The sequence below is a fragment of the Geotrypetes seraphini genome, chromosome 11 (assembly GCF_902459505.1).
Source record: "Geotrypetes seraphini chromosome 11, aGeoSer1.1, whole genome shotgun sequence".
NCBI classification, from domain to species: Eukaryota; Metazoa; Chordata; class Amphibia; order Gymnophiona; family Dermophiidae; genus Geotrypetes; species Geotrypetes seraphini.
The window spans coordinates 16,722,751-16,737,611 of record NC_047094.1 but is presented as its reverse complement, the minus strand read 5'-3'; the positions used below and the strand labels follow the sequence as shown (position 1 = coordinate 16,737,611).

Genomic DNA, 14,861 nt, shown 5'->3' with positions numbered 1-14,861 from the left:
ACACAAGGAAATACTGTTTTACAGACGAGGCAAAAAAAAAAAGCAGCATTAAAATTCATGAAGGACTAGGATAAATAATCCTTTCCTGCTGGGAAGTGAAGTTAAAACCTTGCAACAAGGGTAAAGCCAGAAGACCAGACAGGCCCTGTGGCCTTTGTACAAATTTTGCCTAACACATGGCCATACCTCCACAATGCGCGACTCAAGCTGCTCCATAGACTCCGGCTCTTTGTTCTGGATGGTGGCGCTCATCATTTGCTTCTTCATGAGGCTGTATTTGTGCAAAGCACGCTGGTGCTTGTGTAGCACGCCTTTCTCATGCCTTTCACACAGATCCTTTGAACAAAAGATCATCAAGCAGTCACTTAGCTACATTCCATTAAAAAAGACTAACACATTTGTACTACAGGCACTCCTAAACAATCTAATTCTTAGGGTTTCTGTAACGACAGATTTGTATATATTGGCGGTCTAGAGTAGCATAGTCCTCCCGTATACAGAAAGCTGATAGTGTAACGCAACATTTGGGAAACTGGGAAGCCCCTGCTGAAAACCTACCTCCAACCACTCACTATGAACTTATTCGAGTCACTCTCTCTCCCTGTGCTTGCATAAAAAGACTAAGCTCTATGTAGCAGACAGTGGCATAGTAAGGGTGAGTGGCGCACTGCCCCTCCCTGCCGCATGCGCCCCCCCCTTCCCTTTTTAACTTCTGTGGCATAAACAGCATGCCCATATCGGTGTAGGTTCGCCCTTTGACATCACTTCCTGGGCACAGGTCCTGGAAGTGACGTCAGAGAGCGCGCCGATGCGGGCAGCAACGTTGCACCGAGGAAGTAAAAAAAAAAAAAAAAAAAAAGGTACCGGAGGGGTGAAGCAAGGGGCGCACACGTGCAGTAGGGGCGGAGAGGAGGAGGGCTCGCCCTTTGGAAGACCACCCCTCCTTACTATGCCACTGGGAGCAGAGACCTTGCAGCCACAACAGCGAGACATGGGTGAGGCAAAAATGAACAAACTAACCTTGTAGGATTGTAGGAGGTCTAAGAATAGATTTAGCTTCTCCACCACATTATTCTCTTCCTGTTTACCCTAGAAAATGAGGAGAAGAAACTCAAGCAGATCTCATGGAGAAAGAGGGGTGGGGGGGGGGGTCAATGTGACTCTGCCAGCTACATCCACATGAAAAACCCTTTAACTTGCTGCAGGAATCCACCACCAAAAGCCAGGACGGGTCAAGCAGAATTAAAAAGTCAAGATAAAGATCAAAAGGGAAACGTGGCCTTGCTTAAAGCACTGTAACCAGCTACAATCGGTGAGAAGCTGAGACTTTCTAAGGCCCACCAGTAAAAGGCCTTCCATGCCACGACCAAATAGTTTCTTTCCATTAAATAGGCCGCAATAAATATTTGAATGCCAAAATTACGAGTATACGTTTTAAAATGCAGAGAAGCCCAAACCTGCTGTGCAGCCTTGTCGGCGAGGAGCGCAAATTCGACAGAGAGACCTCGAAGAGCCTGCTTCAGCGTTCCCCACGTGCTGTTGTGCAAGCCAGCCCACGAAGGAAGAGGGGTGGTGTCGGAGCCCAGAGCGCTGAGAACAGAAGAAATTCAACTACTGTCAGCAGACTGCTAAGTTAAAAAAAAAAAAAAAAGAATGCCTTGTATGGTCTCTTATTCCGCATACCAGCCTGGTACTCCAATAATGCAGGCCAATTACTACACACCATATGCACCTGTACATATACAGACGTTCTTACTTATGTGTACAAACATGCAAGTAGATGTACGTTAGAGCAGTGCTTTTCAACCTTTTTTGGGCAAAGGCACACTTGTTTCATGAAAAAAATCACGAGGCACACCACCATTAGAAAATGTTAAAAAATTTAACTCTGTGCCTATATTGACTATATATAAAGTAATTCTCTTGAATAGGAATCAAATAAACACAAAGAAAGTATTTTATAATTACTTTATTATGAAATATTAAGTAAACAGAATAGTGAAAAATTATAAAATACTTTATTCAGTGCGAAACCTGGGCCTGTTTGGCTGAACACAGAGCTGATATTCTGGCTGGAATCGAAGAAAGACACACACGTAGCTCTTCGTCAACAGCTCTCAGTCTCTCTCTGTATTTGGTTTTTATAGCATACAAAAATAGACAAATATACCCTCCATCCTTTTTATTAAACCACAATAGCAGTTTTTAGCGCAGGGAGCTGCGCTGAATGCCCAGCGCTGCTCTTGACGCTCATAGGCTCCCTGCGCTAAAAACCACTATTGCGGTTTAGTAAAAGGGGGCCATATTGTAAAATATAGACAGCAGATATAAATTCAGAACTGTGCATAGTAAGTGAAGGGAAGTTTTCATCTCTGGGAATTTACCCAGTTAACTATTAAGTTATTTGGGCAAATTCCTTTGAAAACTGTGGTAATACTGCCTCCACTTTGCTAAATTTAAAATAAAATCATTTTTCCTACCTTGTCTGGTGATTTCTGGTTGCACTTTCTTCTTCTGACTGTGCATCCAATCTTTCTTCCCTTCTATCAGCCTGTATGCTTTCTCTCCTCCACACCTCATTCCCTCCCCCAACTTTTTCTTCCTCTCTCCCTGACCTTTCTTTCTTTTTTTCTGTTTCTATTCTTTCCTTCTGTTTCCCTGCCTGCCCCCTTTCTTTCTTTCTCCCTGCTGTTCCCCAAGCCACTGCCACTGCCGCTGCCATCGGAGAACAGGACCCACCAATGGATAACAGGCCCCAAAGCCGACGCCAACGCATGCTCTCCCTGACGTCAATTCTGCAATCAGAGAGGAAGTTCCACCCAGCCAGGCAGCGATTGGCTGGCCCGAACTTCCTCTCCGACTGCAGAATTGACGTTGGGGAGAAGAAGACTTATCGGCTCGATAGATTAGATCGCCAAGACAAAGTGAGTCCTGGGTGATCAACTCACTTTGCCTTGGCGAGCTACTGGCGCCCCTGCCTCGGGCCCCCTGTCAGCTCCGGGCCCCTGAATGCAGGACTGGTAGTACTTGCCCTGATGGCGGCCCTGCGGCACACCAGGCAACATCTCGCAGCACGGTTGAAAGACACTGCGTTAGAGTACCCCTATCTTCGTTTGATTTGTGTTGCTCCTCCCCTTTTTCTAGGCTCATTTATTCTTACAAATGTATTAATCACACCGCAATCTCCGTAAAACCCCAGCCTCAGGCACTCTTCCTATCTCGCCGTTAACTTCCCCTATTAGGGCCTGCCCCCGACTTGCCTTAGCTCCTTTCCAAACACGAGCAAATCGGTGGCGTTGTCAACAGAGCGGGATGCCAGTCTCTCCGCACGATCTCGCAGTTTGTAAAAGCTGTTAAAGATATTGCGGATCAGCTCCCTGCTGGTGGCAAACTGTGACTGGATGTCGGTTGGCAGGAAGTCCTGCGACAGCAATCAAGAGGAAGGAAGGAAAGTCAGCAGGAAAAACATAACAGATTTGTGTCAGGGCCAACTCTTTGTCAGGGGGCACCCTGCCTGCAGGATGTCGATGGCCCTTTCTCCCCCCAGGCAGAAAGAACTTTATATCAGGGGGTGCTGGAGTTTGATGAGAGAGGCGTGTGCAACACTGCTGGTTGGTGCTGAAGCTCAGGGCTTCTGCGGCGCACTGCTCATCCTACCCTAAAGCCACTCTGATTCGTACAGACCAGGGATAGGCAATCCCGGTCCTCAAGAGCCACAGGCAGGTCAGGTTTTCAGAATAGCCACAATAAATATGCATGAGATAGATTTGCATCTCAAGGAGGCAGTGCATGCAAATCCATCTCATACATATTCATTGTGGACATCCTGAAAACCTGACCTGCCTGTGGCTCTCGAGAACCTGATTTGCCTTCCCCTGATATAGACTAAACTGCCTCTCTCTCTCTCTCTCACACGTTTCCTAACAAAACCCCAAATCAATACGAAGTATCAAGTACCAGTGAAGGACGCTATAAAAGCTTGATCTACCAGTTAATTGAATCTCAGAAAGGATGAACAAGACATTAGTAGGCATAAGTTCTATATCAAAAGACAATATTTAATAACTTTTTTTTTCAAAAACGTGAAGAGATTACTTCTAGAGAATGACATGGGGACAAATTTTTGCCCGTCCCCGTGGGAACTCATTTTCCCATTGAGTTCCTTTTCCTGTCCCTGCCCCATTCCTGCAAGCTCCATTCCTCATCTGCACAAGCATCAAACACTTTAAAAATCATAAGTAGCAACATTCTAGAGCTCAGATTGTGATGTCATAATGCCTCATTCCACCAATGCCTAAGCTCCGTCCTCATCCGCACAAGCCTCAGACACTTTCAAATCCTAAGTAGCAACATTCTAGAGCTCAGATTGTGATGTCATAATGCCTCATTCCACCAATGCCTAAGCTCCGTCCTCATCCGCACAAGCCTCAGACACTTTCAAATCCTAAGTAGCAACATTCTAGAGCTCAGACTGTGATGTCATAATGCCTCATTCCACCAATGCCTAAGCTCCGTCCTCATCTGCACAAGCCTCAAACACTTTCAAATCATAAGTATTTGAGGCTTGTGAGGTTAAGGCAGAGCTTACAGGAATGGGGCAGGGACAGTAACAAAGCTCACGGGGAGGGGATGGGAAAATTAAGTTCCTGCAGGGATGAGGAAAAATTTGTCCCCGTGTCACTAATTACTACACATTCACCTACAAGGAAGCCTCCATCCATACCCAGAATAAGCTGTTGATTCACTGGAAGAGAACAATCATGATTTAAATGATCAACATTGTTCCATAACTACTAAACTGCTCCAACTGTAACACAGCCATACATGCCCCGGATCTTTTCCAGATAAGCCCCGCCACTAATGGAAAAAGTGCATGCGCCGAAAGTTAAGCCCCGCCACCTTTTGCCAGCGCACGCAACCTTAACCAGTGAAGTTCTCAGCACAACGCCCCCACAACGCGGCGCGATGAGTATAAAGTAAAATGGGGGGTTCCCCCCCCACGCCCCCCCCGTCGGAGCACCCAAAAAAGATTATAAAAAAGAGGATATGAAACTTAACATTATAAAAAAATAGGATAAACTGTCGACCATTTTTTTAAGGGCTCCAACGGGGGGGGGGGGGGGCGGGGGGGACACCCCCCCACTTTACTTTATACAGATCGCGCCTCTTTTTTATAATCTTTTTTGGGTGGCGGGGGTTAACTTTTTGGCGAGGCTTATCTGGAAAAGATCCAATGCCCCATCCATACAGAGAACCCTGTATAAATGGACAACCTCAAAACAGCCCTGCAAGGATTCGGTCTTCTGTTGGCACTTTACATCCTAATAGTCTGAACTGCATTTTTGTTTAGACATCCAAAATATAACCAAGACAATTACATTCTTGAACAAGATAATTTTTCCATATTACAGGAAAACAAAATACTCTTTTTTGAGAGATTAAAGCAAAGGATTTAGACTGCAAGCCAGGAGGAGACAGGAAAAGATATCCCAGAGAGCTGATTAGGAAAAAAGTAGCAAATCACAACTACTATAGAAAAAGGAACAGTCTAAAACAGTGGTCTCAAACCCCCGGCCCGCCAGGTACTATTTTGAGGCCCTCGGTATGTTTATCATCATCACAAAAGTAAAATAAAACAGTTTCTTGATCATATATCTCTTTAGCTATAAATGACAATATTATTATTAAGATTTAGCCAAAAGGAAAGATTTATAAACTATAAAGAGTTTTTACCTCATGCAAAACTGTCATTTCTTTAATAAGACATTAACTATTTTTTTCTGAGGCCCTCCAAGTACCGACAAATCCAAAATGTGGCCCTGCAAAGGATTTGAGTTTGAGACCACTGGTCTAAAAGGTGCTTATAGAAATCAATCCCAATCTAATGCCCGTACACATTAAGGTTCCTGTGGTCAACTCTGCAAAAACATACACAACTGAGAAAGTTCATATAAAAAAAACCCCCAAAAGATACATCTTTAAGCTGTATCATGCATTTGCAAGGAAAACAAAGGAAAAAAAACAAACCCTTTCCACCCAAGGAGATTACATCCTGCCTGGAACAGCATTTTTCTCAACCAAAACTCAAAGCCACAGAGGGTTTATAATGCCCTTCTAAACTAATGCAACACAGAATATGCAGAGGCCCCCAAAAGACCAGATGTATGAAAAAAAAGTCAGGAGTTACCTTGGCTCGGGTGGCGAATTTGCATGTCATGAACTCATCACCGACTCCTTGAATACACTCCTGAAGTTTATTCTGTATATCCTGCAAGACCAAGAACACGCTCCATGGTTACAGTGAAACGCCTACTTCTTCAGGTGGGCTATAAGTGTTTAGTGTACAGAAAGAGATACCTGTCTTGTTTTCTTATTGCATTATCCTAGAACAGGGGTGTCAAAAAGTCCCTCCTTGAGGGCCGAAATCCAGTCGGGTTTTCAGGATTTCCCCAATAAATATGCACGAGATCTATTAGCATACAATGAAAGCAATGCATGCAAATAGATCTCATGCATATTCACTGGGGAAATCCTGAAAACCCGACTGGATTGCGGCCCTCGAGGAGCGACTTTGGCATCCCTGTCCTAGAATGTACATTGAGTAATTCTGGCCTTGGTTGGTTGATAGGTCTTTCCTATGATCAATAAGTAAGCTCTGGAACGCATTGCCAGAGGATGTGGTAAGAGCGGATAGCGTAGCTGGTTTTAAGAAAGGTTTGGACAAGTTCTTGGAGGAAAAGTCCATAGTCTGTTATTGAGAAAGACACAGGGGAAGCCACTGCTTGCTACTCTTTGGGTTTTGGCCAGGTATTAGTGACTTGGATTGGCCACCGTGAGAGCGGGCTACTGGGCTTGATGTACCATTGGTCTGATCCAGTAAGGCTATTCTTATGTTTTTATGATATTTTTTTATTAGTTGCTTTGATTTTACACTTCTCCCTCCGTATTTGCGGTTTCCATACCTGCTTATTCGCGATTTATCGGCCACTGACTCCGTCCCCCCCAAAAACGTCATCACTAAAGTTTTTTCCTTTTACTTTTCTGTACAGTACCGATAAAAAAAAGTTTATCACTTACCATTACTGTAACTCTGAAAATCGCTGATGCCATGCTTTCTCACACAAATTCGCTGCTTCCATGTTTCCCAATGTGCGCTGAGAAAAACACTGCTTCCCAGAATCCCTAGAGAGAAAGGCTTCTTCCCAGCATGCATGAAATCGCTGCTTGCTTGCCTAGCCTGAAATCACTGGTTGGCTGCCCAGAAATCACTGCTTGCTTGCCTTAAATCACAGTTTCAATAGTAAAAACGATGGCGCTTTCTCAAAACCGCAAACATAAAAAAAATTATTTGCGGTTTCTCCATAGTCGCGCCTATGTTCCGCCCGTATCCAATGCGAATACGGAGGGAGAAGTGTACTACAATTACGTATTTTAGAATTGTGAAACGCTCTGGTCTGACCAAGGTGGGCCGTATTCCAAGCTCTTAAAGAAACGAGCGTACCTAAACATTGCTCAAGACTGTGCTTCCTCGCTCTGTTCCTTTCTACAGTATAGTGCTGCTAGGCAGACACAGCACTGTGCAGATACCCAAATAGAGTCTCTGGTTCATAGTGTTAATAATTCCTTTGGCCATATTCAAATCTAGTCTAAAACCCTCACCATTTTGAGGATCTTTGTAATACTGTTTTATTTCTTTATAATGCAATTTTAAATCTTCCCCTCCCTCAGTGCCTTCCGTACCTACTTTGTCCTTATCTTTGTCTGGTTTTTATGTTCCTTTTTTTTTTATTATTATTATTGCATTTTTTTAAACTCTAATTTTAGGAATTGTAAACCGTCCAGATATTTGTTTGATGGTGGGTATATCAAATTGTAAATAAACTTGGAAACTTACTGCACTCCCTAGTTAAGACACAGTCGCATAGTAAATGTCGGAAGATTAAGACCCACTAGCCCAACCAGTCTACCCATCAAGGTGGCCAGAATTGATCTGGCACTCTGCACAGGCTCCACTTCTTCCTCTTGAGGGAGGCGTGGCCTAATGGTTACATGCAGTGGGCTGAGATCCCGGGGAGCCGGGCTCAATTCCCACTACAGCTCCTTGTGATCCTGGCCAAGTCACCCAGCTCTCTGCTGCCCCAGCAGTCCATTAGGGACAAAGAAAAGTACCTGAATATACAGTGGCACCCCTCCCCTGCCCTCTTTTCCACCCTTCCACCCAACAGTTCCTTCCGGTGACAGGACTAAAGCGCACCAGACAAAGGAGCTGAGACAAATGCACGCAGGATTAAAAGTTAAATTTAAAGTGCTCTGAGGGAGGGTGTGGAGACCCCCCCCTCCCAGTTTACTTAGAAGTGTTGGTGCTGCCGTTGGGGGGGGGGGACCCCCCCCCCCAACACACTTAGAGAGGAAACTGTAATTTTTCCCTAAAACAGGGAAAAATTACACTTTCCTCTGTAATGGGGGGGAGTTCCTCCCTCGAACCCCTCAACGGCAGCGTCGATACTTCTAAGTAAACTCCCACACGCCCTCAGAGCACTTTAAATTTAACTTTTAATCCAGCGCGCTGATGTCCTGCGCGCATTTATCTGAACTCGATTGTCCCGCGGGCTTTCATCTATGTACCGCTCCTTCCTCACCCCTTCCTGCCTCTTCTTTTCCCCCCGTTACTTTAACTTTCCCAGCGTGAGAAGCAACCCAACCTGCTGCTCACGCCAGCGCTAGCTCTTCCTCTCATGTCACTTCCTAGGCACGGGTCCAGGAAGGGAAGTAGTAGTATCAGCTCATGCTTAAAAATGCCAGTATACTTTGTCACATTATTTATTTGATTTTTTTTTTTTTTTTTTTTAGCCCGTCCTCCCATAGGTGCTCAGAACCTGTTACACATCAAATACTCAAGCATTTTCCCTCTCTGTCCCAGCGGGCAAACAGTCTTATCTAATGTACCTGAGGCAGTGGATGATTAAGTGACTTGCCCAGGAGTCAACAAGGAGCAGCGTGGGGTTTTGAACCCACCACTTCAGGGTGCTGAGGCTGTAGCTCTAACCGCCATACTCTTCCCTGTTCCTCAAAACCGACGGGAGAGACAGATTTTCTTTGTCCCCCAGTGGGCACACAATCTAACGTTTTGAATCCTTCTGAACCAAGAAACAGAGTCATAGCATTCTGGATTTGGTAAGCATGCAGCGAGTCTTATAATGCAGGTGCCAGTGAGACACAGTTTACAGAGCTGAAATAGCCGACACAGACTCAAGACTTGTTACATCTACCAAAAGCTCAAGTTTGCAGGAACTGGACCACAAGGGCAGATGCGACTTGAACCCATCTTGCATCAGGAGTTCAGTTTTATTTGTGAATAAGCTTAATAGCAATGTCTGATCAATAGGGTAATGAAACAAAAATTAAAAACTTTGTCAATTCAATTGCGCCGATAGATCATACATGGAAGGCGGGAAAACCTCAGACTGTATTGCTGCGTCTCATAACAGCCAAAGGCTATTGACAAATGCAATGTTATGGTTTCTTTTTATCTGACTATTCGTTACAATTCATTAATAACAAATATTCATGAATATCCACAAGAGCTCCATATAGAGAACATTAAAACATATATAAGGTAATTAATCAACCGTGATCTAGTCCACATTATCATGGTCGCCGGCATTTTAAATAGGAAATCAAATCTATCTATCATCTAAGGACAAGCAAATAACTTTTTATATATTGTACATCATCCTCCAAAAATACAAATCAATACTAGAAATTAAACTTTCAGCAAAGGTTTCTCTTTAATAAAATCTTCTAACTGGACTAGATCGTAAAACACATATTTATCACTTCCATACGATATAAGGCATTTGGTGTCAGGTCAAAAGCGCGCTGGGACAAAGGCGCGAGCAGACAACTGAGCGCAGTGTGGAGGTGCGCGCCGAAGAAAAAGACTGTTTTTAGGGGCTATGACGGGGTGTGGGGGGGACCCCCCCACTTTACTTTATACAGATCTCGCCGCATTGTGGGGGGGTTTGGGGGGTTGTAACATAGAAACATAGAAACATAGAAAGATGACGGCAGAAAAGGGCTACAGCCCATCAAGTCTGCCCACTCTTCTGACCCACCCCATCAAGTCTGAGTGCTAATGACCCTGATCCTTAGCTCGACCCCCATAGGGATCCCACGTGGATGTCCCATTTATTCTTAAAGTCTAGCACGCTGGTGGCCTTGACCACCTGCACCGGAAGTTTGTTCCAGTGATCTACAACCCTTTCTGTGAAGAAATACTTCCTGGTGTCACCATTAAATTTCCCTCCTCTGAGTTTGAGCGGGTGCCCCCTTGTGACCGAGGGTCCCCTGGGGAAGAATATATCGCTTTCCGCCTCGACACGACCTGTGATGTACTTAAATGTCTCAATCATGTCTCCCCTTTCTCTACGCTCCTCAAGAGTGTATAGCTGTAGTTTGCCCAGTCTTTCTTCGTATGTGAGACTCTTGAGTCCGGAGACCATTCTAGTGGCCATTCGCTGGACAGATTCAGCTCGAAGCACATCTTTTTGGTAGTGTGGTCTCCAAAATTGCACACAGTATTCCAGGTGAGGTCTCACCATGGCTCTGTAAAGCGGCATTATGACTTCAGGTTTGCGGCTGATGAAGCCTCTATTGATACATCCCAACATCTGCCTTGCCTTGGATGAGGCCTGCTCCATCTGTTTGGCAGCCTTCATATCAGCACTGACGATTACTCCCAAGTCCCGTTCTTCTGAAGTCCTAGCTAGTGTTTCCCCATTTAAGGTGTAAGTTTTGCATGGATTTCCGCAGCCGAGATGCATGACCTTACATTTCTTAGCGTTGAAGCCCAGCTGCCATGTCGAGGACCAGTTTTCCAACGTGATCAAATCCTGCGTCATATTATCCTTGAGATTGCTTTCACTTACTATATTACACAGTTTGGCGTCGTCGGCGAACAATGTTACTTTACCCTGAAGCCCTTGGGTCAAGTCCCTTATGAATATGTTGAAAAGGGATGGTCCCAGGACCGAGCCCTGCGGCACTCCGCTAGTCCCTGTTTTTAGGGAAAAAGTTACGTTTTCACTAAAATGTGGGGGGTTACAACCCCCCAAACCCCCCACAACACCGCCGCGATCTGTATTAAGTAAAGTGGGGGGGGGGCTCCACAACAAAACTCCCGTCGCAGCCCCTAAAAACAGTCTTTTTCTTTGGCGTGCGTCTCTGTCTTGCGCTCAGTTGTCGGCGCGCGCCTTTGTCTTCCGCGTTACTGTCTATGAACCAAGGCATTTGCATGGAAATTTCAAAAAGAAAGTAGCTCCAACTGCCAAAACCTTAGGCTTTAGCTGGAGGAATTGCTTTCTTTTAAACTGGGTTTGTCTAGAGACATCCTGGAAAATTATCACCACAAAACAGATCTTGTTTTTTCAAAAAAATATAATTTTAAAATAGCTTGTTTTTCCAACTCTGTCTTAAAGGCCACGAGAAGAGTTGCTCGCTTATCAATTATGTCTTTGGAAGATTCTAGAACTGTGATACATTCAAACTATCAGGTGACCCAATTTTATCCATTTCACTTCATCTGCCATTTCCTTAGAATCTCTTGAGACGTAATAGAGGTTATCAACCTCAAAAGCCTCCACTTTAGTATAATGTAATATCTCCCTCAAGTACATTCTCAAGAGTTCCATTGGGGACAAATAATGTGTAATAGGAATATTAAATAAACGAAGGTTTTTTGCCCTGATAGAATTTTCCATTTTCTCCAATTTAGCATGTGTCATCATGCTATCCTTAATATTAGATGCAATGTTATGGTTTCAATCACTGGTCTGCCTCCATCCTTTTTATATGAATGCAATAATTCATTAAGTGCTATAATTGATATTTTTTTTTAAAAAAAAAATTTTCAGTAAATTTTATAATTTTGTATAACTAAAGTTTGGGAATAGCGTGCAAGTTTGTTTATTGGATTTCTTTTCCGCACTATCAGTTGGTATCTAGGCGGATGACAGCTCAACATAAATAATTTAACATGAGATAAAGACATAATATTCAGGGGTAACAAATGCAAGGTGGGATGAGATATATATATATATATCTTAATATAATAAAACGGTAAGACGCGCATGCGCAGTTCCTATGCGTGCGTCCGTTTTCCGTGAGCTGTAGCTAGGAAGTGCGCATGCGCGGCTTACGGTCTTCTTCTTCCTCCACCCCCCTCTCCCCCCCCACCCTGCCGAGGTGGATGTCGGCCGCGGCGGCTGCTGACCGCCCGAAGCTCACTCTCTCTCTTCCTCCCCCATGCGCACTTAAGAGGATGTGGGTAGCTGACAAGTGCTGTGTCCGTCCGTGGCCGGCGGCGCATGCGCATGCGCCGGCTTGGCGCACCAGAGGGCAAGATGAAGGGGGTGCGGAGCAGCGCTGGCAGCGGCAGTGTCCAGTAGGGAACACGTCCACGAGTCCTCCCTCCCGTACCAACCGCTGCCGCTCCTGTTTGAAGTGCCCTGCTGAGGTTTGCGGCCAGCTGTAGCGAACCTCGCAGGCCGCTCTCCGCATGGAGCACGTTCCCTCTGACGCGATCGCGTCAGAGGGAACATGCTACCATATGGAGAGCGGCCTGCGAGGTTCGCTACAGACGGCCGTGAACCTAAGCAGGCCGCTTTGAACAGGAACAGGAGCGGCAGCAACCATGGATGGATGGAGTGAGGGTAAGAATGGGAGGGGAAGCGAAAAAGAAGGGCTATGGAGCAGACAGGAAAGAGGGCGGCTTTGGGGGGAGGGGTATGCTGGGAGCAGACAGCAATCGGGGGGGGGGAGGAACAGATGGGGGGCTACGAAGCAGGCAGGCATTTCACAACAGGGGGAGAGAAAAAGGGGGCTGCTTTGGGGGATGGTTGTGCTGTGGGCAGACAGCAATCATGGGAGGAATAGACGGGGGCCACGGAGCAGGCAGGCATTGCACAACAGGGGGAAAGGGGGCTGCTTTTGGGGGAGAGTTGTGCTGTGGGCAGACAGCAATCATGGGGGGGAACAGAAGAGAGCCACGGAGCCTGCAGCCATGGCACAACCAGGAGCCAGGGGGAGAGGGAAAAGGGGCTGCTTTGGGGGGAGGGATGTGCTGGGGGCAGACAGCAATCATGGGGGGGAACAGAAGGGGGCCACGGAGCAGGCAGGCATGGCACAACCGGGGGGGGGGGGGAGGAACAGAAGGGAGGCCACGAAGCAGGCAGGCATTGCACAACAGGGGGAGAGGGAAAAGGGGCTGCTTTGGCAAGCAGGGGGGCCAGGGAGACAGACAGAAAGAAAGACGCACAGACAGGGGACCTGGGAGAGACACAGACACAAAGAATGACAGACAGACAGCGTCCAGGGAGAGAGAGAGACAAATTTAAAAAAAAAACTCAGACATACAGACATCTATTCTAGCACCTGTTAGTGTAACGGGCTTAAACACTAGCATATATATATATATCTATAGATATAGATATATATATGCATGATTGTGAAGGAGGAAAAAAAAACCAACAACAACAACACAGAATGTAAATTCACTTTGACAACACATTTGGTCAGTGGTGTAATGAGGGATATTGTGCCCAGGGTGGAAGAGCATTGCCGCACCCCCCCCCCCACCCCTCAAACCTCCTCAAATCTTCACCAGCAGCAAGCAACTTCTCTTACCTGCTTCCCGCGCCAGCCTCATCCACCTCTCAGACATCACCTTCTGGTCCCTGCGAACAGGAAGCAACATCAGAGAGAAAGACGAGATCGATGCAAGCAACAGATAAGCGACGCTGCTCATTGGCTGGCGTAGATTTGAAGAGGTATGGGAGGAGAGGAGAAGTGATGGCGCTAAGGACACCCCAAGTTTCAGGTTTTATTACGGTTTGACATACCGCTTTAATATCCAAAGCGGTTTGCAACATACAAAATCTAAAAAAAAAAAAAAAAAAACGTTTAAAAAAATGGGGTAAAGACATAAGTTAAAAAATTCTTAGTGAACTGGACACGATACGAAAGGTAACTGGGTGGGGTTACATTTCTTAAAAATAAACATGAGCTCTTTGATCCCCTAACAAAAGCTCATGTTTATTTTAAGCAATGTAACCCCACCCAGTTACCTTTCGTGCCATGTCCAGTCCACTAAGACTTTTTAAACTTATGTTTTTACCCCATTTCTTGGTTCATAGACAACGGCGCGAAAGACAAAAGCGCGCGCCGACAATTGAACGCAGCGCGGAGGCGTGCGCCGCACAAAATTACAGGTTTTAGGGGCTCCGACGGGGGTTTTTGTTGGGGAACCCCCCTCAGTTTACTTAATAGACATCGTGCCGGCGTTATGGGGGGTTTGGGGGGTTGTAACCCTCCACATTTTACTGTAAACTGAACTTTTTCCCTAAAAACAGGGAAAAAGTGAAGTTTTCAGTAAAATGTGGGGGTTACAACCCCCCACACCCCCCACAACACAGCGCGATGTCTATTAAGTAAAGTGGGGGGGTTCCCCCCCACGCCCCCCTGTCGGAGCCCTAAAAACAGTAATTTAGAGCGGCGCACGCCTCCGCGCTGCGCTCAATTGTCAGGGCACGCCGTTGTCCCGGCGCGCTTTTGACCTGACATCCATTTCTTTCCTCCATTTTTATATTGCACACTATAATTAAGCCTGAGCTGTGCTGTCCATTTCCACCTGACATTGCACATTTTTCTTGTGAAAGTGTTTTCTAGATACTATTGAGTTTTTCACAGAATCCAAGTTTTTTTTACCCCATTTAATAAACATGAGCTGGTGAAGAATCTAATCTAATCTTTGGTTTATACACCGGGTCATCTCCCAGTGGAGCTCGACTCGGTTCACATATAAT

General features: G+C 45.7%; 1 protein-coding gene across 5 annotated transcripts in view; it reads right to left on the bottom strand.

The window, feature by feature from the left end:
* The window catches only part of SNX8 (sorting nexin 8), a 58,287-nt gene that overhangs the window by 10,834 nt on the left and 32,592 nt on the right, over positions 1 to 14,861 (bottom strand). For all 5 annotated transcript variants that reach the window (XM_033963339.1, XM_033963342.1, XM_033963343.1 and 2 more), the window contains exons 6-10: positions 6,188 to 6,268; positions 3,261 to 3,421; positions 1,458 to 1,590; positions 1,021 to 1,089; positions 187 to 336 (exon numbers count right to left, since the gene is read on the bottom strand). In XM_033963339.1, the coding sequence (XP_033819230.1) occupies positions 187 to 336; positions 1,021 to 1,089; positions 1,458 to 1,590; positions 3,261 to 3,421; positions 6,188 to 6,268 (594 nt within the window). The remainder of the gene's footprint in view (positions 1 to 186; positions 337 to 1,020; positions 1,090 to 1,457; positions 1,591 to 3,260; positions 3,422 to 6,187; positions 6,269 to 14,861) is intronic.